Consider the following 21,912-nt stretch of genomic DNA (forward strand, 5'->3'; position numbering starts at 1 on the left):
TGCTGGTGATGGTTGTTAATTGATGATCAGTTTATTGACTTTGCTCTCTGTGCGTGCTTTGTCTTCCAGAATGTGGGCAAGGCCCTTCGCTACAGCTGGAAGTGTTTGATGCTTGGTCTTCACAGTATGGCAGCAGGCTATTCCACCCCACTCACTGCCACTGCTACCCTCATTCCAGAGTTTCATGCGGGCAGGGACAGGGGCTGAGAGGACCAATCACATTGATCTGTAATCCTTCTTAATGTTCACTGACTCTCACTGTGGCCCCAGGGTCTCAAATTAAACCAGCACTGAAAACGCTCAATTGCGAGTCTTCTCTACATTATGAAATTATAGCATTTCAATATCCTGTTGTAGAATAATGATAAAAATGATTTGATTCTCATTGCAAGATTTTGCATGTTTATAAGATGTAATAAACTGTTTATGTTTTTATAGTTACTTAATAAGGAACTTTGTAGGAACCACATTGATGCATTTGTTATTACATTTATGTGACAGAATGTTGACATGATTAGGAAATATATCTATGTCAGACGTTTTATACTTTTACAATGACTTTAACATTGAAATGTATGGAATATTTTGTATATTTGTAAACTCTTTAATTACAGCATTTCACAGTTACTTACTGCACAATTATTCATTATTTTCTCAAATATACATTGTGCCTTTTTCAACTCAAAGAATTTCTGTAACATGCAACCATCACCTTGTGTAAAGCCTGTTAAAGAGACAGCAGGAGAGAAAAGGAACATTGTGTGGCACAAACAGAATGTGTGTTTGTTCTATGGCGTCAGATTGTGAATCAGGACTGGACAGGAGCTTGTTAACAAAGGGATTTAGATAGAGACAGGAAAGAATTAGCGGGGTTGGGGTGGAAAGGGGAACCAAAACAGGAAAGCAAACTGAATCAAGGCTTGAGGGCCTCTTCCTGCACACTGGGGACAGCATGTCTTTTGTCCCAGCCAGTCAACAGAAGCAGGGGCATAGCTCAACCCCAGTGGATTTACAGCAGAATCATATGTTTTCAGAATATCTTCTAAATGTAATATGATAGAAAGAAATGTATGTTTCTATGATAAAGAAAGCTGACAGCGAGAAGTTAACAGTGAGTACAGTATATCTTCATGTGCAAATAGACAGATGGATTGTGACTAAAATGCCAGTGATATGCTACCAAAGAATACACACTGCATCTCTCTATTGCCTATATCTGTCTTTGAAAGTCCGTTTCTATGTGAATAAATACAATTTAAACTTATGCCTGAGGCTACTATGTGCTGTAGTATAGCTCTACTGTAGAGTATGTCTGTGTTTTTTTGCAGTATATATATTATAAAACTTCTGATGAATACCCATCGGTGGAACACCTGATGGTCTTTCCACAATGTTAGCTGGAGGCTGAAACGCAGACGAACCAGGAGGTACGATGATGCGAAAGAATGGTGCTGTTAAGATCAGAGATGTATCTCCTGAGTACACCAAGTAGTAAGACTTACAGGTCTTCATTCTCTTTTGAGAACCTTAATGATATTCAAATGGAGTCAGACAGCAGTGGTGAGCCAGTCCAGGATGAAGTGGGCCTACCTGCTGGGACGACCACCGAGAAGGAGCTGAGTGTCGAGGGAAGCGGTGTGATGAAGAGGGCCTACCTGCTGGGACGACCACCGAGAAGGAGCTGAGTGTCGAGGGAAGCTGTGTGATGAGGAGGGCCTACCTGCTGGGACGACCACCGAGAAGGAGCTGAGTGTAGAGGGAAGCTGTGTGATGAAGTGGGCCTACCTGCTGGGACAACCACCGAGAAGGAGCTGAGTGTAGAGGGAAGCTGTGTGATGAAGAGGGCCTACCTGCTGGGACGACCACCGAGAAGGAGCTGAGTGTAGAGGGAAGCTGTGTGATGAAGAGGGCCTACCTGCTGGGACGACCACCGAGAAGGAGCTGAGTGTAGAGGGAAGCGGTGTGATGAAGAGGGCCTACCTGCTGGGACGACCACCGAGAAGGAGCTGAGTGTAGAGGGAAGCGGTGTGATGAAGAGGGCCTACCTGCTGGGACGACCACCGAGAAGGAGCTGAGTGTAGAGAGAAGCGGTGTGATGAGGAGGGCCTACCTGCTGGGACGACCACCGAGAAGGAGCTGAGTGTAGAGGGAAGCGGTGTGATGAAGAGGGCCTACCTGCTGGGACGACCACAGAGAAGGAGCTGAGTGTAGAGGGAAGCTGTGTGATGAAGTGGGCCTACCTGCTGGGACGACCACCGAGAAGGAGCTGAGTGTAGAGGGAAGCGGTGTGATGAAGTGGGCCTACCTGCTGGGACGACCACCGAGAAGGAGCTGAGTGTAGAGGGAAGCTGTGTGATGAAGTGGGCCTACCTGCTGGGACGACCACCGAGAAGGAGCTGAGTGTAGAGGGAAGCGGTGTGATGAGGAGGGCCTACCTGCTGGGACGACCACCGAGAAGGAGCTGAGTGTAGAGGGAAGCGGTGTGATGAGGAGGGTTGGCTTGAAGTGCAAAAAGAAGGATATGTGCTCTAGTAGCTCAGACATGGAACATGATGAGAGTTTGGATGTATTACCTGCGGAGAGGACCACCGAGTTCGGCCTCATCCCGAGGATGAAAAGGATGTTTCTGGTCCAGTGGGAGTGATGTTAGTGGAGAGAATGGATCCTTGCATTTTGGCTGATCCATATGGGATGACAGGTTGGGGACCGGTGAGTTGGTGAGAGTAACTCGGAGTGGATAAGTGAGGAGTGGGAGCTCTGCATAACGCGATTGGGGACAAGAAATGAGACTTGCTTTGCTCTCATTGAAAGGAGTGATAACGGGGGGGGGGGGACATTAAGTGTTGAGGATCAGTTGAAATTGAAGTTTCCCAATGTCTGTGACACACCGTTTGGTGCGACGCAGATCCGGTGGGGAAACGAAGAACACATTGTCTGTCCTGCTGAGTTTTGATGTAGAGCTTTTGCACGACAAGGTCAAGTGTAAGTTATCTCATGAGAGCTTTTGTTTCCAAAAATGCTACAGTGTTTTAGGTGTCAAGTATATGGGCATGTTGCAGCAGTGTGTAGGAGGGAGATTCCTAGATGTGAGAAGTGAGGGCATGAGATGAAGAAATATGTAGTATCAGTGGAGAAAGTTGTGTGTGTTAGCTGTGGGGGTGCCCGTGGGGTTGGACATCGGAGGTGTCCAATGAGAAAAATGCAGGTTGAGGTTGCCAGGGTTAGAGTAGTACAGAAAGTATTGTTTGCCAAAGCAGTGAAGAGAAGGGCAGAGGAAGATGGGTACAGGGTGAGGGATACTGAGAGGAGTCCTGTGAGTAGGCAGAGACCAAGAGAGAATGATGGGAAGAAAAGTGCTTCAGTAAATTGGGCTGTACCGTTCAGCAAAGGGGTCTTTCATAAAGCAGACTGGGAAACGTCTGGTGATCATTGCTTAAAGTCTGTTGAACAGTTGTCTTTAGAGAGGACGGTTGATGTATGTGCTGCCTCTGTGACCTCTGATTTTGCCTCTGCGAATTTATATGTACCAGTGAGTGAAGTGTGTGAGAAAAGGAAGGGGGTTCCTTGGTGGACTGAAGAGTGTACTGTGGCTATTCGAGAACGAAATAGGGTTACGCAGTGTTGCGTAGGAATATGTCTCCTGAGAATCTAGTTGATTTCCAAAGGAAGAGAGCTTTAGTACGTAGGATCATTAAGTCTGTTGTGAGAAATTCATGGAGGCAGTTCTGCTCTACAATAGGCAGGGGTACTGAGCTGGGGGATGTGTGGTCTATGTTGAAGAAGATGACTGGAAGAAGCAAGTCCACTCAAATTCCAGTTTAGGTTCTGGGTCAAAAAATGGCTGTAAATGATGAAGAAAAAGCTGACTTGTTGGGGAAGACATTTGATAAGGTACATAGTGGGGTTACTTTGGATGAAGTATATAAGCAACACAGATGTGCAATTGTAAATGCTCCTGTTAATGTGTATAAGAAAGGGGATACTGTTGGCTCCTCTTTGAATGCTGTTTTTACCATACAGGAGATGAGTTCAGCCTTAAAAGGCTGTGGATACACAGCCCCAGGTCATGATCAGTTGTGCTATGTCATGTTTAATCATCTACCTGATGAGGTCATACATGTTCTCCTGGGATTATTGAAAACGATTTGGACTGAGGGGTTTATACCTTCTGGTTGGACATGTGCAGTAATATTACCTTTTTATAAAGCCTGCTAAGGACCCTTTATGTGCTGATAGTTACAGACCAATAGCACTGACCTCTAACTTGTGTAAACTGATGGAAAAGATGATAGTCAACAGATTTGAATATTTCCTGGAACATAGAGGTTTATTCAATCAATGTCAAAGTGGATTCCGTAAAGGTAGATCTACTTTGGATGCATTAGTAAAGGTGATCAATGAAGTTGAAAAAACGTTACATTGAAAAGGCTTATGACACTATGGAGAGGCTGAAAGCTGTGGCTAACGATGTGTGTGGTGACGGTTGGGCACGGCTGTGCTGTGACTGGGTCAGAGATGGCAGAAGATAGTGATGGAGAAGAAAGTGAGGCAAGTATGGAGCACAGTGGTACAAATAAAGGAGTGCATATTTAAGAGAAAAAGAAAGCGGTTAGAAAAAGGGAGCAGGGGTTTGAAAGGGAGCGAGAGGTCTATGGAGGCAGAGAGGAGGCAGAAAAGGACGTTTGAGGAGACCAACATAGTTTCCAACGCTAGTGGCAGTTCGGAGGTAGAAAGTGCAGAGGAAGGGAACATAAGACACGAGGGGAGCATGGAGGTGAGGAGGAGCAGAAAGGGATTCTGAAGTTTAGGGAGGAAGGGTAGTTGTGGCTATGATGCCAATAAGGTTGACAGCTGTGGTAAAAGAGTGGATTGGGGAAGTTGTCAATGCTAAAATGTTGAGATGGGATCTTGTTGGTGTTCTGTAAGGACATGGCGCAGAGGGAAACATCTCTCAGAGTGAAGCTAATAGGGAAGTGTAAGGTGGTGTGGAGCAGCCGGACTGATCAAGCAGGGAAGCAGTGGATTAAAGGGGTGATAACAGGAGTGCTTGTGAGTGTTAGTATTAAAGAGGTAAGCAACGACTTGAGAGGAGGAGTTCTAGTGAATGTTCAAAGATTGCAAGCAACAAGGGGTGGAGTTAGTGTACATAGCCTGTCTATTCTGTTACACTTCAAGGACCCGGGTACTGCCAAATATAGTAACCATATGATATATTAGTTATTATGTGAGGGCGTATGTACCGACGCCTTTAAGATGTTTTAACTGCCAGAGGTTTGGGCAACAGCCTGTAAAGAGAGAGAGAGAGGTGTGTGTCGGGTGTGTCGGAGGTGTGAGGTGTGTCGGGTGTGTCGGAGGTGTGAGGTGTGTCGGGTGTGTCGGGTGTGTCGGGTGTGTCGGGTGTGTCGGAGGTGTGAGGTGTGTCGGAGGTGTGAGGTGTGTCGGGTGTGTCGGAGGTGTGAGGTGTGTCGGGTGTGTCGGAGGTGTGAGGTGTGTCGGGTGTGTCGGAGGTGTGAGGTGTGTCGGGTGTGTCGGGTGTGTCGGAGGTGTGAGGTGTGTCGAGTGTGTCGGAGGTGTGAGGTGTGTCGGGTGTGACGGAGGTGTGTCGGGTGTGTCGGGTGTGAGGTGTGTCGGAGGTGTGAGGTGTGTCGGGTGTGTCGAGTGTGTCGGAGGTGTGAGGTGTGTCGGAGGTGTGTCGGGTGTGGAGGGGAGCATGAGTATGGGAAGTGTGGGGATGGTGTACATCCAAGGTGCTGCAGTTCTGGGGGTGCTCATAGTGTGGCATATAGTGGGTGTGAGGCTATGAAGATGGCAGTGGAGGTGTAACAAGTGAGAGTGGAGAGAGGGGTGTCATATGCTGAGGCAGTGAGGATGGTCCAGGTCCAGGGAGATACAGGTTCAAGGAAGAAATGGGTAGGAGCATCTAGACCGGGGACTACGGGGCAGGTAGGAGGCGATATGGTAACATAGATAAGAGAAAGTTGGTGATGTTCGAGGCATGAACTATCAATAGCACTGCTGAAGTGGAGTCTAAAACAAAGAGGATTCAGCTAATAGTGAAAGCTGCTGGGAGACATCTGATTATGACAGTGTTGACATGGGAAGAGGTTTGAGATGACCTCAGTCAACCGAGGGTGGAGTCATTGATTACTGGATCTTAATTATGGTGGTAGTACTACAATGGAATGCTCAAAGCCTGTTGGCCAATGGGCAGGAGTTCAAGCAGTTCATTGTAGATATGACAGCTAAGCCTGATGTGATTTGTGTGCAGGAAACATGGCTCAAACCGACTGTGGAGTTTATGTAGTGGTTCAAAGGGACAGAGATGTAGGGGGAGGGGTGTGCCACCTTCATGAAGCAAGGACTTTCCTACAGGATGCTACACAAAGGTATTGACATGAATATGTGGTGGTGGAGTTGTGGTTGAGAGGAGGGGTGATAGTGGAAGTGAACTACTATAATCTGTGTCAGATATTGGACCTGGAAGTGTTGGAGAGGGTGGAGGGCCAGGATAGAAGTAAGGTAATGGTGTGGGGATTTTAATGGGAAGAGGTCAGATACCTGGCCGTTTATAGGGAGGAGGTCAGATACCTGGCTGTGTGGTGCTAGGACAACAACCTCTTCCTCAACGTGATCAAGACAAAGGAGATGATTGTGGACTACAGGAAAAGGAGGGGCTGTAGTGGCGCAGGTTGAGAGTTTGGTGTCCACATCACCAACAAACTAACATGGTCCAAGCACACCAAGACGGTGGTGAAGAGGGCACGACAAAACCTATTCCCCCCCAGGAGACCGAAAAGATTTGGCATGGGTCCTGAGATCCTCAAAAGGTTTTACAGCTGCACCATCAAGAGCATCTTGACTGGTTGCATCACTGCCTGGTATGCACGGCCAAAGGGTAGTGCGTACTGCACGGCCAAAGGGTAGTGCGTACGGCCCAGTACGTCACTGGGGCCAAGCTTCCTGCCATCTAGGACCTAAATACCAGGCGGCCCTAAAAATGGTCAAAGACTCCAGCCACCTTAGTCATAGACTGTTCTCTCTGCTACCACACGGCAAGTGGTACCGGAGCGCCAAGTCTAGGTCCAAGAGACTTCTAAACAGCTTCTACCCCCAAGCCATAAGACTCCTGAACACCTAGTCAAATGGCTAACCAGACTATTTGCATTGCCCCCCACTCCCCTCTTTTATGCTGCTGCTACTCCCTGTTTATTATCTATACATAGTCACTTTCATAACTCTACCTCATGTACATATTACTTCAATTACCTTGACTAACAGGTACCCCCTGTGCATAGCCTTGCAATTGTTATTTTACTGCTGCTCTTTAATTATTTGTTACTTTTATTTCTTATTTTTGTAGGTATTTTTCTTTAAAGTGCATTGTTGGTTAAGGGCTTGTAAGTAAGCATTTCACTGTAAGGGCTACACGTGTTGTATTCAGCGCATGTGATTTTATTGAATCATTACCCCATAGTATGCACAGTAGGTTTGGAGGGAGGAGGTGGTGTCAGTGGATGGAGTAGGCATGTGGGTGTTGGGAAGGGCAAAGTGGGATTAGTTTCAGGAGCTGAGTGAGCAGGTGATGGCTCGGGTGTATATGAGAGGGGATGTGGATAGTATGAATAAATGGGTGAGAACAGCGTTAGTGGGGACAGCCCCTGAGGAGGAGGAGGAGGAGGAGGAGGAAAGCAGTGCCATGGTGGATGGAGAAGTGTGGGTCAATGTTGAGGAGTAGGAACAGGGCATTTAGAGTACTGAAAAGGATGCATAACTTCCAACATTTGATTCAGTATAAGCAGGTACAGGCTCTGGTGAGGAGAACTATCCGTCAGGAAAAGAGGTCATGTTGGCATCGGTTCTGTGACACCAATGGAAGGGCAACACCTGTGGGAGATGTGTGGGGGATGATTAAGAGGACAAGTGGGGTCAGAAGGAAGTGGGATTATCCAGTGTTGACGGGTGGGAAGGATGTGGCAGTAACAGATGAGGAGAAGGCAGAGATGATGGCCAAAACGTTTGTCCAAGTGCATAGCTCGGCAAATTTGGCAGGAGAGGGGCAGAGGGGCAGAGGGGCAGAGAGGCAGAGTGGGAGAGAGGCAGAGTGGGAGAGGGGCAGAGGGGGAGAGAGGCAGAGGGGGAGAGAGGCAGAGGGGGAGAGAGGCAGAGGGGGAGAGGGGCAGAGGGGGAGAGAGGCAGAGGGGGAGTGGGGCAGAGGGGCAAAGAGGCAGAGAGGGAGAGGGGCAGAGGGGGAGAGATGGAGAGATGGAGAGGGGCAGAGGGGGAGAGGGGCAGAGGGGGAGAGGGGCAGAGGGGCAGAGGGGAGAGGGGGAGAGGCAGAGGGGGAGAGGGGGAGAGAGGCAGAGAGGCAGAGTGGGAGAGAGGCAGAGGGGGAGAGGGGCAAAGAGGCAGAGAGGGAGAGGGGCAGAGGGGCAGGGGAGAGATGCAGAGGGGCAGAGGGGGAGAGGGGGAGAGATGGAGAGAGGGAGAGGGGGAGAGAAAGGAGCATCCTGGAGTGCTCGATAGGAGGGAGGATGTAACTGATGAATGCACCATTTACCATGGCAGAGGTGAAAAAGGTAAATAGGTTAGGATGTGGTAACTTCACCTGGGAAAGATGAGGTGTGCTATGTTATGTTGGCCCATCTTAGTGATGGTGCATTGGATAAGGAATTGGTGTTGTACAACAGAGTGTGGGAGAAGGAGAAACTACCAGGCAGTTGGAAGGAGGCAGTAGTGGTACCAATCCGGAAGCCAGGAAAGGACCCAACGAGGCCAACAAGCTATCGGCTTTAACATCACATGTATGTAAGATTATGGAATGTATGATTATGGAGACGCTAACTTACTTCCTGGAGAGCAGGGGGCTAGTATGAATTCAGGAAGGGTAGGAGTGTCCTTGAAATGGTCTTGATATGTTCTTCAAAAGAGAGATCAGGGTCCAGAGTAACGCCGAGGTCCTTCACAGTTTTATTTGTTTCTTGGGACCTAGAACAAGCAACTCGGACAAAACAGAGATGCTTGTTCTAGGTCCCAAGAAACAAAGAGATCTTCTGTTGAATCTGACAATTAATCTTAATGGTTGTACAGTCGTCTCAAATAAAACTGTGAAGGACCTCGGCGTTACTCTGGACCCTGATCTCTCTTTTGAAGAACATATCAAGACCATTTCAAGGACAGCTTTTTTCCATTGCAAAAATCAGAAACTTTCTGTCCAAAAATTATGCAGAAAAATTAATCCATGCTTTTGTCACTTCTAGGTTAGACTACTGCAATGCTCTACTTTCCGGCTACCCGGATAAAGCACTAAATAAACTTCAGTTGGTGCTAAATACGGCTGCTAGAATCCTGACTAGAACCAAAAAATTTGATCATATTATTCCAGTGCTAGCCTCTCTACACTGGCTTCCTGTCAAAGCAAGGGCTGATTTCAATGTTTTACTGCTAACCTACAAAGCATTACATGGGCTTGCTCCTACCTATCTCTCTGATTTGGTCCTGCCGTACATACCTACACGTACGCTACGGTCACAAGACGCAGGCCTCCTAATTGTCCCTAGAATTTCTAAGCAAACAGCTGGAGGCAGGGCTTTCTCCTATAGAGCTCAATTTTTATGGAACGGTCTGCCTACCCATGTCAGAGACGCAAACTCGGTCTCAACCTTTAAGTCTTTACTGAAGACTCATCTCTTCAGTGGGTCATATGATTGAGTGTAGTCTGGCCCAGGAGTGGGAAGGTGAACGGAAAGGCTCTGGAGCAACGAACCGCCCTTGCTGTCTCTGCCTGGCCGGTTCCCCTCTTTCCACTGGGATTCTCTGCCTATAACCCTATTACAGGGGCTGAGTCACTGGCTTACTGGGGCTCTCTCATGCCGTCCCTGAAAGGGGTGCGTCACCTGAGTGGGTTGATTCACTGATGTGGTCATCCTGTCTGGGTTGGCGCCCCCCCCTTGGGTTGTGCCATGGCGGAGATCTTTCTGGGCTATACTCAGCCTTGTCTCAGGATGGTAAGTTGGTGGTTGAAGATATCCCTCTAGTGGTGTGGGGGCTGTGCTTTGGCAAGGTGGGTGGGGTTATATCCTTCCTGTTTGGCCCTGTCCGGGGGTGTCCTCGGATGGGGCCACAGTGTCTCCTGACCCCTCCTGTCTCAGCCTCCAGTATTTATGCTGCAGTAGTTTATGTGTCGGGGGGCTAGGGTCAGTTTGTTATATCTGGAGTACTTCTCCTGTCCTATTCGGTGTCCTGTGTGAATCTAAGTGTGCGTTCTCTAATTCTCTCCTTCTCTCTTTCTTTCTCTCTCTCGGAGGACCTGAGCCCTAGGACCATGCCCCAGGACTACCTGACATGATGACTCCTTGCTGTCCCCAGTCCACCTGGCCGTGCTGCTGCTGCAGTTTCAACTGACCTGAGCCCTAGGACCATGCCCCAGGACTACCTGACATGATGACTCCTTGCTGTCCCCAGTCCACCTGACTGTGCTGCTGCTCCAGTTTCAACTGTTCTGCCTTATTATTATACGACCATGCTGGTCATTTATGAACATTTGAACATCGTGGCCATGTTCTGTTATAATCTCCACCCGGCACAGCCAGAAGAGGACTGGCCACCCCACATAGCCTGGTTCCTCTCTAGGTTTCTTCCTAGGTTTTGGCCTTTCTATGGAGTTTTTCCTAGCCACCGTGCTTCTACACCTGCATTGCTTGCTGTTTGGGGTTTTAGGCTGGGTTTCTGTGCAGCACTTTGAGATATCAGCTGATGTACGAAGGGCTATATAAATAATTTTGATTTGATTTGATTTGATTTAGGAGAACTACAGACTCAGTGATCTGCTTAAAAGCAGAGGTCAGGAAGGCTCAGGTGAACAAGGAGTCTGTTGTAGCTAGCTTTTTTGATGTGGAGAAGGCGTATGATATGAGGGGCTGTTAATCAAGCTTGATATCATTGGGTTAGGAGGAAGAACGTACAACTGGATAAAGGATTTCCTGTTTGGAAGGTCTATCCAGGTGAGGGTGGGAAAGTCTTTATCAGGCAGCTACCTGGTGGATAACGGTAGACCAATGGGGAGCGTGATTCGTCCTCTGTTGTTCTCAATCACGATCAATTATGTTTACTCAGGTACAGACGGATATTGGGAGGTCGTTATTTGCAGATGAGGGGGCCTTATGGAAGAGGGGAAGAAATGTGCCATACATAGTCAGGAAGCAATTGATGAGGTAGAGCGGTGGGCATTAATGTTGGGATTCAGGTTCTCTGTAGAGAAAACTCAGACAGTGTTCTTTACCAGGGTGAAGGTGGGAGATGAGGTATGCTTGAGGTTATATGGGAGAAACTTGGAAAGGGTGGGGGTCTTCAGGTTCCTTGGGGTATACTTTGACACTAGACTGACCTGGGCAGAACACATAGAGAGAGTGGTGGGAAAGTGTAAGAAGGTGCTAAATGTGATGTGCTGTCTGACAGGGAAGGAGTGGGGGGCTGGGCGTTCCTCATTCAGGACCATGTATGTTGTATTGATCCGGTCTGACAGGGAAGGAGTGGGGGGCTGGGCGTTCCTCATTCAGGACCATGTATGTTGTATTGATCCGGGCTGACGGGGTTGGAGTGGGGCGGCTGGGCGTTCCTCATTCAGGACCATGTATGTTGTATTGATCCGGTCTGACTGGGAAGGAGTGGGGGGGCTGGGCGTTCCTCATTCAGGACCATGTATGTTGTATTGATCCGGGCTGACGGGGTTGGAGTGGGGCGGCTGGGCGTTCCTCATTCAGGACCATGTATGTTGTATTGATCTGGTCTGACAGGGAAGGAGTGGGGGGCTGGGCGTTCCTCATTCAGGACCATGTATGTTGTATTGATCCGGGCTGACGGGGAAGGAGTGGGGGGCTGGGCGTTCCTCATTCAGGACCATGTATGTTGTATTGATCCGATCTGACAGGGAAGGAGTGGGGCGGCTGGGCGTTCCTCATTGAGGACCATGTATGTTGTATTGATCCGGTCTGACAGGGAAGGAGTGGGGGCTGGGCGTTCCTCATTCAGGACCATGTATGTTGTATTGATCCGATCTGACGGGAAGGAGTGGGGGCTGGGCGTTCCTCATTCAGGACCATGTATGTTGTATTGATCCGGTCTGACAGGGAAGGAGTGGGGGCTGGGCGTTCCTCATTCAGGACCATGTATGTTGTATTGATCTGGTCTGACGGGGTTGGAGTGGGGGGCTGGGCGTTCCTCATTCAGGACCATGTATGTTGTATTGATCCGGTCTGATGGGGAAGGAGTGGGGGGCTGGACGTTCCTCATTCAGGACCATGTATGTTGTATTGATCCGGTCTGACGGGGAAGGAGTGGGGGCTGGCCGTGCCTCATTCAGGACCATGTATGTTGTATTGATCCGGTCTGACGGGGAAGGAGTGGGGGGCTGGGAGTTCCTCATTGAGGACCATGTATGTTGCATTGATCCGGTCTGACGGGGTTGGAGTGGGGGGCTGGGCGTTCCTCATTCAGGACCATGTATGTTGCATTGATCCGGGCTGACGGGGTTGGAGTGGGGGGCTGGGCGTTCCTCATTCAGGACCATGTATGTTGCATTGATCCGGGCTGACGGGGAAGGAGTGGGGGCTGGGCGTTCCTCATTGAGGACCATGTATGTTGCATTGATCCGGGCTGACGGGGAAGGAGTGGGGGCTGGGCGTTCCTCATTGAGGACCATGTATGTTGCATTGATCCGGGCTGACGGGGAAGGAGTGGGGGGGCTGGGCGTTCCTCATTCAGGACCATGTATGTTGCATTGATCCGGGCTGACGGGGAAGGAGTGGGGGGGCTGGGCGTTCCTCATTCAGGACCATGTATGTTGCATTGATCCGGGCTGACGGGGAAGGAGTGGGGGGGCTGGGCGTTCCTCATTCAGGACCATGTATGTTGCATTGATCCGGGCTGACGGGGAAGGAGTGGGGGGGCTGGGCGTTCCTCATTCAGGACCATGTATGTTGTATTGATCCGATCTGTAATAGACTATGGCAGTATAGCGTATGGTTCGGGCAGCCAGGACCTCATTGTAAAGGCTAGATGTCATACAGGGGCAAGGACTGTAGTGGGGAGTTTCGGACCTCCCCAGTGGCTGCACTACAGGTGGAGATGGGGGATATGCAATTGCAGATTAGGAGACAGCAGCTGGCAATGGATTATTGGGTCAACCTACAGGGACATGGGGTGTCTCATCCTGCAAAAGGGATTTTACAGGCATGCTGGGAACATGAGCGAAGACAGAACACAAGCTTTGGGTGGGGGGGTAATACCCAGGTGAAGGAGATGGGACTGTATGGAAGGGAGTTTAGTCCAATGGTAGCTATTCCTGTAAATCCACCATGGCTACTCCCGCCTTCAGTAGTTGATCTAGAATTGTTGGAGAGACTACAGGAAGATAGGGAGAGTGTTGATCCATCTGATTGGTTTAACCCTTGTGTTTAACCCTTGTCAAAAATGACTCGCCACTATGTTTAACAGCAGAGAAAACCCACTAAATAAAAAATGTTCAACTTGAAATTTGATTACTTTTCCTAGAGTGACCCCAACATTAGAAAAAGTGAAGCATCGCCTTTGTTCATATTTCCATGAAAGCTGTACACCACCAGGGTACAAAGATTGTCTAAGGGTCATTTTTGACCCTGCAGTTATAAAATCATTTACACACCACAAAATCCACAAATCCACAAAGACACACACACACACACACACACACACACACACACACAATGAGAAATTGAGATTATGTGTGCTACTGATTGAACTCAGCCAACAGCTCCTGAAGAGGAAGATCACCATGGTTGGCACAGTTAGAAAGAACAAGCCTGAGCTCCCCCCTGCACTCCTTCACAACAAGGGGGAGAGAGGCCTTCTCATCAAAGCGTGTCTTCACCCCCACCATCATTTTAGTTTCTTACCTCCCAAAGAGGAACAATAATGTGGCCCTCTTGAGCACACTGCACAAAATGGCTGAGATCAGTGATCATGAGGACAGGAAGCCAGCCATCATCCTGGACTACAACCACAACAAAGGAGGTGTGGACAACCTGGACAAGGTGATTGGAACTTACAGCTGCAGGAGGATGACTGCCCGCTGGCCCCTGGTCATCTTCCATAACATCATTGATGTGTCCTCATACAATGCCTTCATGATATGGAACAATATCAACCCTACCTGGATGCCTGATAAGTGGAACAAGAGGAGGGTGTTCCTGGAGCAGATGGGAACTGCACTTGTAACCCCACACATTCAAAGAAGGGAGCGCCTCCCCCGCACTGCAACCTCCGTAGTGAAAACTGTTCAGGGGGATGAATCTTGTTCTGATCCACCTGAGGCTGCAGCTGGGGCAGGCAAGAGGAGGAGATGCCAATTCTGCCCTCCAAAGAAAGTATGTAAAATAAATACTATGTGCTGCACATGTGGAAATACATCTGCAAAGTCCATCCACACACACTTGCATACTGTCCTACATGTGCTAATTAGAGTTGATTGATTTATGTTCTTCAAGTTTTTGTTTAGTACCTATTATCTTATTGTATTCTTATTTATTGTTGTTGTTTATACACCTTGTGGGTGGGGGCAATGTGTCACGACTTCTGCCGAAGTCAGCAGCCCCTCTCCTTGTTCGGGAGATGTTCCGCATTGATGTCACCAGCTTTCTAGCCATCACCGCTCCATTTTTTGTATATCCATTCGTCTTGTCTTGTTTCCATACACACCTGGTTTACATTTCCCCAATTAAGCTACTTGTATTTAACCCTCTGTTTCCCATCATGCCTTGTGTGTAATTGTTTTCATGTCAGGTGGTGTTAGTTTACGCGCTCTACTTTTATGGTCCGTTTTTTGAGTGCGTTTGTTTCATGTAGTGCTCTCGTTTTTGGAACTATAATAAAAGTGCACCTGTTCATTGTATCTGCTCTCCTGCACTTGACTTCGCCTCCAATACACCATCCTGACACAATGGTTAAAAAATGGGAGAAGGCTAGTATTTTGTAGTTGAATTAAGACGGTTATTGTTCCCCTTCAATAAAATCCATTCAAACTACTTTCTGCAGATTTCTGCTACTTTCTTAGGCTATACAAGTGCTATCTCTTGCTAAAAATTCATGTTTACACCTATGCAGTACCTTTAGCAATAATAATAATAAACCTCTACTTTAGTAAAGAAAACAACTGTGATCGGTGTGTTGTAATAAAGCGAGTGGTGTCCACTGATTAAATGCAGTCGTTCTGCTTTGTCGAGAGGGAAAACCCAGATATTCACAACATTTGTAATGAATGAGAGGTTGTTTCTTCATGCAAAATAGATTTGGGGTTTAAAGTTCAATTAAGCTGCTTTATTTTAGGGGTTTAGTGAAGGCGGGTCATTTTTTACCATTAGGACAAGGGGAGTATTCAGAATGTTAAGACTGCACAAGGGTTAAGAGACTGTGTATCAGGATTTTGTGGCCATTTACACAGTTCAAAATATCCAAGGACAGGACGCACTGGGTCAGCATTTGTAGTGCAGGAATGTGGGGGGGAAGTCAGGAAACATATTACAGATCATCTGGCTGTATATGTGGCAGAGCTGATGGCCATACTGTTGGCATTTTTATTTTATTTAACCTTTATTTAACTAGGCAGGTTAGTTAAGAACATATTCTTATTTACAATGACGGCCTACCAAAAGGCTAAATTCCTCCTGCAGGGACGGGGGCCTGGAATTTTTTATTTATTTTTATTTTTATTTAAAAAAAATATGACAAAACACACATCACCACAAGAGAGACAACACAACACTACATAAAGAGAGACCTAAGACAACAACATAGCATGGCAGCAACACATGACAACACAGCATGCTAACAATACAACATGACAACAACATGGTAGCAACACAACATGGTAGCAGCACAACATGGTAGCAACACAACATGGCAGCAGCACAACATGGTAGCAGCACAAAAAAGGGTACAAACATTATTGGGCACAGACAACAGCACAAAGGGCAAGAAGGTAGAGACAACAATACATCACGCAAAGCAGCCATAAGTGTCAGTAAGTGTCCATGATTGAATCTTTGAATGAAGAGATTGAGATAAAACTGTCCATTTTGGGTGTTGGTTGCAGCTTGTTCCAGTCGCTCGTTGCAGTGGGTGGAGGAGGTGAAGCCAGACAGAGTAGTTATTTGCTCTGATTCATGTGCAGTGTTAATGAGTGCCCAGTCTTTTAGCTAACATAGCAGACATGACCTGCTTTATGAGGTGCTACAAACCCATGGCAGGATTAGACAGATGGGTGTACAGGTAAGAGTTACTCGGGTCCCAGCCCATGTGGGGGTAGAGGGGAACGAGGCAGGTGATGTACTGGCTAAACAAGCACTTAGAATTTGGGATGTTGATGTTGTAGTTTCAACGAGCAAGACAGAGGCAAAAAGCCTGATATGGACAGTGATGGTGCAGAGACAACAGGAGCAGTGGAATAGAGATACTAAGGGCAGGCATTTATTTCAAGTACAGAGGAAAGTTGGGGAGGGGAGGACGGCAGGAAGGGACAGAAGAGAGGAAGCTATTTTTAAGACCTTAAATGTCATAGGAAAGCATCCAACAGGAAAGTGTGATTATTGCCAGGAAACAGAGACCGCGGAGCATGTATTGCTACAGAGTGGGCAGTATCAGAGGGAAAGAGAGAGGCTGAGATCTAGTATGAGGGAGAAGGGGATACAGGAAATTAGTTTAAAGAGTATATCGAGTAAAACTTCATTAGATGTAGTCTCAAATGTTTTGTTGTCTTTTTAAGAGCAACGGGCTGACAGGTAGGATTTAGTTTCTCCCTGTCTCTGGCCCACACTCCAGTACAGTAGGTGGCGGTAATGCACCATGACGTTGGATGCCAACCACCGATAAACCCCACCAAAGAAGACGACACACTCCAGTACAGTAGGTGGCGGCATTCAACTTCAACGTTTGTTTGCGGACCGCCACTATTTCATAGAAGAAGAAAAAATCGTGACGTCAAGTTTTGGCGACGGAGGGGGCGTTTCTTCCGCATTCGTTTCTTGTGTTTACACAGTAGTTGTCAACGTGTATTTTGTCAAGATGATTGATCAGAAAGCACAAAATATAAGCTCTATTCCAATCGATGCATTTAGCAATATGCGAATCACATCAATATGGACATTTCTGATGTCTGTAAGTTTGGTTTGTCTTTCTTATTCCTCGGAACGTTCTCTCTGATGCTAGCTTGCCCTAGGAAAGATAAGTTAGCCTAGCTAGCTTAGAGCTAGCTATCTTTGTTGGTTTCTCTACTAGTCAAAATAGAGAAATATCTTACACGATAAAATATATTAAGTTAAAAAAGATAGGTCTGACCAGTTATCTGGTTGTTGTGAATTTAGAGTGCTAGCTAGCTAGTATTACAGATGTTGCTTATGAGTTAGCTTGCTGCTTATCTAGTAGCTAGTATCAATGCCAACCCACTGTCCTCTAACACGATGCTGTTGATTGTTTGGAAATGTAGCTAGCTAGCTAAACCACTGTTTAATCTCATGTCTGCAGATACAGTGGTCGGAGCCGTGGCTTATTGGACTTCTGGGGTTCCATGCTGTCTGTCTCCTTGCAACTCTCCTGACACGTAGATTCTACAGAGTGCAAATATGCCAGTTCCTGGTTATGGGTAAGTGGATGTGTGTTTCAACTACTAGCATTGTATAATATATGGTTGGTTATATGTAATGTGATCTGTAAAAAATGTTAAAACACTACACATTTTATACACAAACATTTATTCATGCCATCCAGTAATTACTGTTTCCCCTCTCTCCAAAGTATGCATGGTGTACAGCGCTGAATATCTGAACGAGGTGGCAGCCATGAACTGGAGGTAAAGATCTAGCTGCAGTACATGGTATACTGGGAGAAAATATGTTGACTGTTTTTTTTGTAATTTAGTTAGTGTGGTGAGGAACAACTTATTTGATCATTTCACAGGTCATTTTCCAAGTTCCAGTACTTTGACTCAAATGGGATGTTCATATCTTTGGTCTACTCCATTCCCCTTCTGCTCAACACAATCATCATTGTTGTAAGTTTTAAAGGTCATTCTCAACCATTAAATCCCAAGTGAAACAGAGCTGATCCTAGGCTTGTGTTAACAGATCTGTGAATGTGTGTGTGTGTGTCTCAGGCGTTGTGGGTGTACAGGACGTTCTCCACCATGATAGAGCTGAAGACCCTGCAACTGAAGAGAAAGGCCCGTAGAGAGCAGAACAAGAAGACTGACTAATCACTTTCCTCTGGGACCTCCATTGAGATCAGTGGGGTGCTGATGCTGGGAATCACCTCAACTGGATCCATGTTAACTTGGCTAACATGGTGCCACATCAGCATCACATGGCAAACATCTGCATCACAACATGGTTGGTTCCAGTGCTTCGACTGCCTAAACTTTTTGAAAGGTAGATCTGTACTGTGTTTGTATTAACTACAGTATGAGAAGAGTGGAGGAGGTGATCACTATTGTCTTCCATCTTTTCAATGGGTAAATATCACACCTGCATTGCTTATATACTTGCCCAAGTTGATTTCCCTCTGCAAATCAGAACAGACTGGATGGCTGAAGAAGTATGGTTGTGGTAAAGTTGCCTTTTTTCATTAAGTGAATATCGTTTGATGGAATACAGTGTACATATAAAACATTTATTAAGGGGACCAAATATGTTATCAAACATTTATAACATTTATTTCTTCATATTATGTGATGAGAAGGTAGCCTACTTGTTTTGCACAACAGTGTAATGCTCATGGCAAATATTGTCGTTATTTTGCATGTAGTGATAATGGTTATGGAAAATAAAATGTTGTATTGAGGCATAAATGCAATTTTTTTGAACCCCTTATATAATGTGAATTCATGGAACCATGTGAATCCACTCCTGCACTTATTCTGTTCTCTACTAGTCCACAATAGGGCGATAGTGACCCAATGACTACATGCTCTGTGCTCCAACACCCTCTGCGGGGTCGTAAAACAACCAGATAAATCTGGTTTTCATGGGAAATGAAAAAAGAGGACTTTAACAAGGCGACACTCCATCTTAACTCCTCCCCCATATTTACTGGATTGGTTCAACGGTGCAGAAGAGAACCTCCCCAGACACTTTTTCTCCTCCCCGGCGGGACCAGAAATGCCGCTACATTAGGTTAGTGCTCCATAAGGAGAGACATCAAGGATCAATAGCAAAGGATCCTTTAAAGATGATTAACAGTGTAGATGATGCTACATTGAACACATAATTTATTTCACCGGGTCAAAGCAGATAAAATACAAAGGGTATTATCATGTTGATCTTTGGCAGATACTAAGAAAACCTAAACTACATTTACAAAAAGGCCGACCCTTTAAAAGAGGTCCAATAACTCACACCCCATTTTTCACTCTTTATCTCAGAGAGAGGAGGAACATCTGATTCCAGCTGCGGGTTATTTATTCACATTCTTTATTTTCCCAGATGCGTCTGACGTGTAGTGGAATGCGGTTCCTGTGCTGGTATGCGGTTCCTTTCATGATCTGCCAGGGTTGATAGCTACGGACGTGATCATGTTCTCGGTTACAATCATGTTCTGAAAGTCATCTGAGGAGTTAAAGAGGAGGAGGGGCTTGGAAGGGCATTCATTGTCTCTGGTCTGTGGGGTTGTTGCAAGCCGAGGCCTGATGTTTTCCCCCTTCAGGATAGCTATGCAGTGATTCCCCTGCCAAAAGAAGGGCTTTAGAAGTCCTCCTCATATGGCAAGGATAGACAGGTGCTTGCTCATCCACACTGGTTTACATGCATGCACAAGACCTAATCTTCTGAATATGTTCTGGGATATAAACTAATGTTGGAATATGTAAAATCAAAGAAGTTACCTAAGAGGTTTCAGATACAGGGAGGATTGCATGGAAATATGAAAAGAGACTATGGAAACCATATGTGGTCATTTATCCACTTCTGAATTCTAAGCACAATATAGATTTGAAAAAGCTAACAGGTGCTTTAAGCTCTCGTCCATTTGTATTCTGTGCTTGTGAGCTCGCCTATTTTCTGACAAAGTGCCTTGTCAGGGTTTGCGGTGTTGTGGCCTGCAGATGCCCAAAACCTCATGTTGCTCGGATCCGTGAATGATTCACCACCCATCTCTCTCACCTTGTAGGCCTTGTCAGGGAATTCCTGTTTGATTCCATTCCCAGATTCCGGCCTGGCCATTGCAGTGCCGCGGAAACTGTTAGAAATGTTCCCAACCTTAGTCCATGTTGTGAATCGGATTTCAGACAAGCATCTGCAAAACATCCTCACAAACCCTTGGCACAGGTCCCTGGCAAACCCAGTTGAAAGAACAAGGAGCGAGCAGATACTGCCAGCTTTTAATAAAAGATTCCCCTCAACCCCTGGAAACTTCACCCTGTTGCAGTGCAGATTATTATTACATAGATGCCTACATGCTTTGACTGTATGGGAGTTGCCACTAAGTGAGCTGGAATCAGAGTAGATCTTACAGATGTTTTTGATTGCACCCCAATCTGTGCTGAATGACAAACCAAATAAACACCAAACATTGTATATATATACCTGGGAGATAAACAAATGCTCTAATTCTGTTTGCTTACGACTTAAATCATTTGATCAACTGAGGTGAACAGTAAGCAATGACATCACAATATGACTATTAGTTGATCTTTCTTGGAATCTCTTTCTGTGCGCTGTGAACTTTCTCAAGTGCTTCCCTGACTGTGTGAGATATAATGAGGTCATAAGATCTGACTTTGCTATACCAGTATATAATTAACCTGGCCAGGTTAGCCTAGCGGTTAGAGTGTTGGGGCATAAACCAAAAGGTAGCTGGTTCAAATACCTGGGGGGACAAGGTAAAAAAAAATATGCCGATGTTCCCTTGAGCAAGGCACTTAAACCTTTTTTATTTAAAAAAAAATTCAAGCTGCTTTATTGGCATGAAAATCATTGTGTCAACATTGCGAAAGCAACAATGCATACAATATACATTGTAATAAAATTACAAACAATAACAAATAATAATATAAAATGGTAGTAAATAATAATACAAAATTAAATACAAAAATAACAACATAGTAGAAATGTAATAAATTAAACAATCTAAACATAAAAATAATAAAAATAAATAATTTGCTCCAGGGCTGATCCTGTAAAACAACACATTTTACTGCACCTATCCAGTGTATGTGACAATAATCATCTTATTATTATTACATAGATGCCAATATGCTTTAAATGTATGGGAGTTGCCACTAAGTGAGCTGGAAACGGAGTGGACAATCACAGTAAACTGAGTTTACTGTAAGTGTCCTTCCCTCATTATTGTGTTGTAACTGATCTTTTTCATTTGAGTAAGTGGAGTTTTTTTGTGTTTTCACATCCACCACCAAGTGACCACACGGCTCTGATGGCATACCATCCTCCCCCTTTATGGTATGTGACACGCTTTTCCCATCATCCTCTCTGACGTGGGCATCCTTCTTCCCAGTCACGTGACCCAAGTGTCCAGGATTCCCGTCACAGCTTCCTGCTCTGATGACAGAGCAGGGTAGCTTGTCCTCACTCACGAAACCGGATATGGCAGCACACAGAACACACACACACACATGCACACACACACAAATAAATAGAGGTTTGCACTTACCATGCACATTTACTGAAAATGCAGAGAGCCATGCACCACACACACTTACATGCAGAGAGCCACACACACCAATACATTCACATACACACGCAGCCTCTTTTCCTCTCTCTTGCTCACACCTACAATGCACATGGAAACTCAAAACACACTAGAAGCTACTCTACTGAGAAATGGAAGCACCTGTGCTAAAATGCTTCATAGAAAGTATCACTACACCAAAGTCAC

General features: G+C 46.2%; 1 protein-coding gene across 2 annotated transcripts; it reads left to right on the forward strand.

Moving 5' to 3' along the window:
* Window positions 1-17,003: 17,003 nt before the first annotated feature.
* tmem18 (transmembrane protein 18) lies at window positions 17,004-20,431 on the forward strand. Of its 2 annotated transcripts, XR_003865086.2 has the most exons (6): window positions 17,004-17,184; window positions 17,551-17,668; window positions 17,821-17,875; window positions 17,983-18,076; window positions 18,179-19,193; window positions 19,503-20,431. XR_003865086.2 is itself a non-coding variant. In XM_029676426.2 (5 exons), the coding sequence occupies exons 1-5, from the start codon at window positions 17,092-17,094 to the stop codon at window positions 18,275-18,277; spliced, it is 459 nt and encodes a 152-aa protein (XP_029532286.1). In that variant the 5' UTR covers window positions 17,004-17,091; the 3' UTR covers window positions 18,278-20,431. The 2 variants fall into 2 exon arrangements, 1 of the variants encoding a protein (XP_029532286.1); XM_029676426.2 differs by having other exon boundaries at window positions 18,179-20,431.
* Window positions 20,432-21,912: the final 1,481 nt, after the last annotated feature.

This window comes from Oncorhynchus nerka, linkage group LG13 (genome assembly GCF_034236695.1).
Source record: "Oncorhynchus nerka isolate Pitt River linkage group LG13, Oner_Uvic_2.0, whole genome shotgun sequence".
NCBI classification, from domain to species: Eukaryota; Metazoa; Chordata; class Actinopteri; order Salmoniformes; family Salmonidae; genus Oncorhynchus; species Oncorhynchus nerka.

What these genes read in the sequence shown, in the direction of transcription:
- tmem18 (XM_029676426.2), top strand. Translation starts at nt 17,092, where the DNA reads ATGATTGATCAGAAAGCACAAAATATAAGCTCTATTCCAATCGATGCA. An exon ending in ATGCCAGTTCCTGGTTATGG is followed by an intron (nt 17,669 to 17,820) that starts GTAAGTGGATGT and finishes CTCTCTCCAAAG; the next exon opens with TATGCATGGTGTACAGCGCT. An exon ending in GTGGCAGCCATGAACTGGAG is followed by an intron (nt 17,876 to 17,982) that starts GTAAAGATCTAG and finishes ATCATTTCACAG; the next exon opens with GTCATTTTCCAAGTTCCAGT.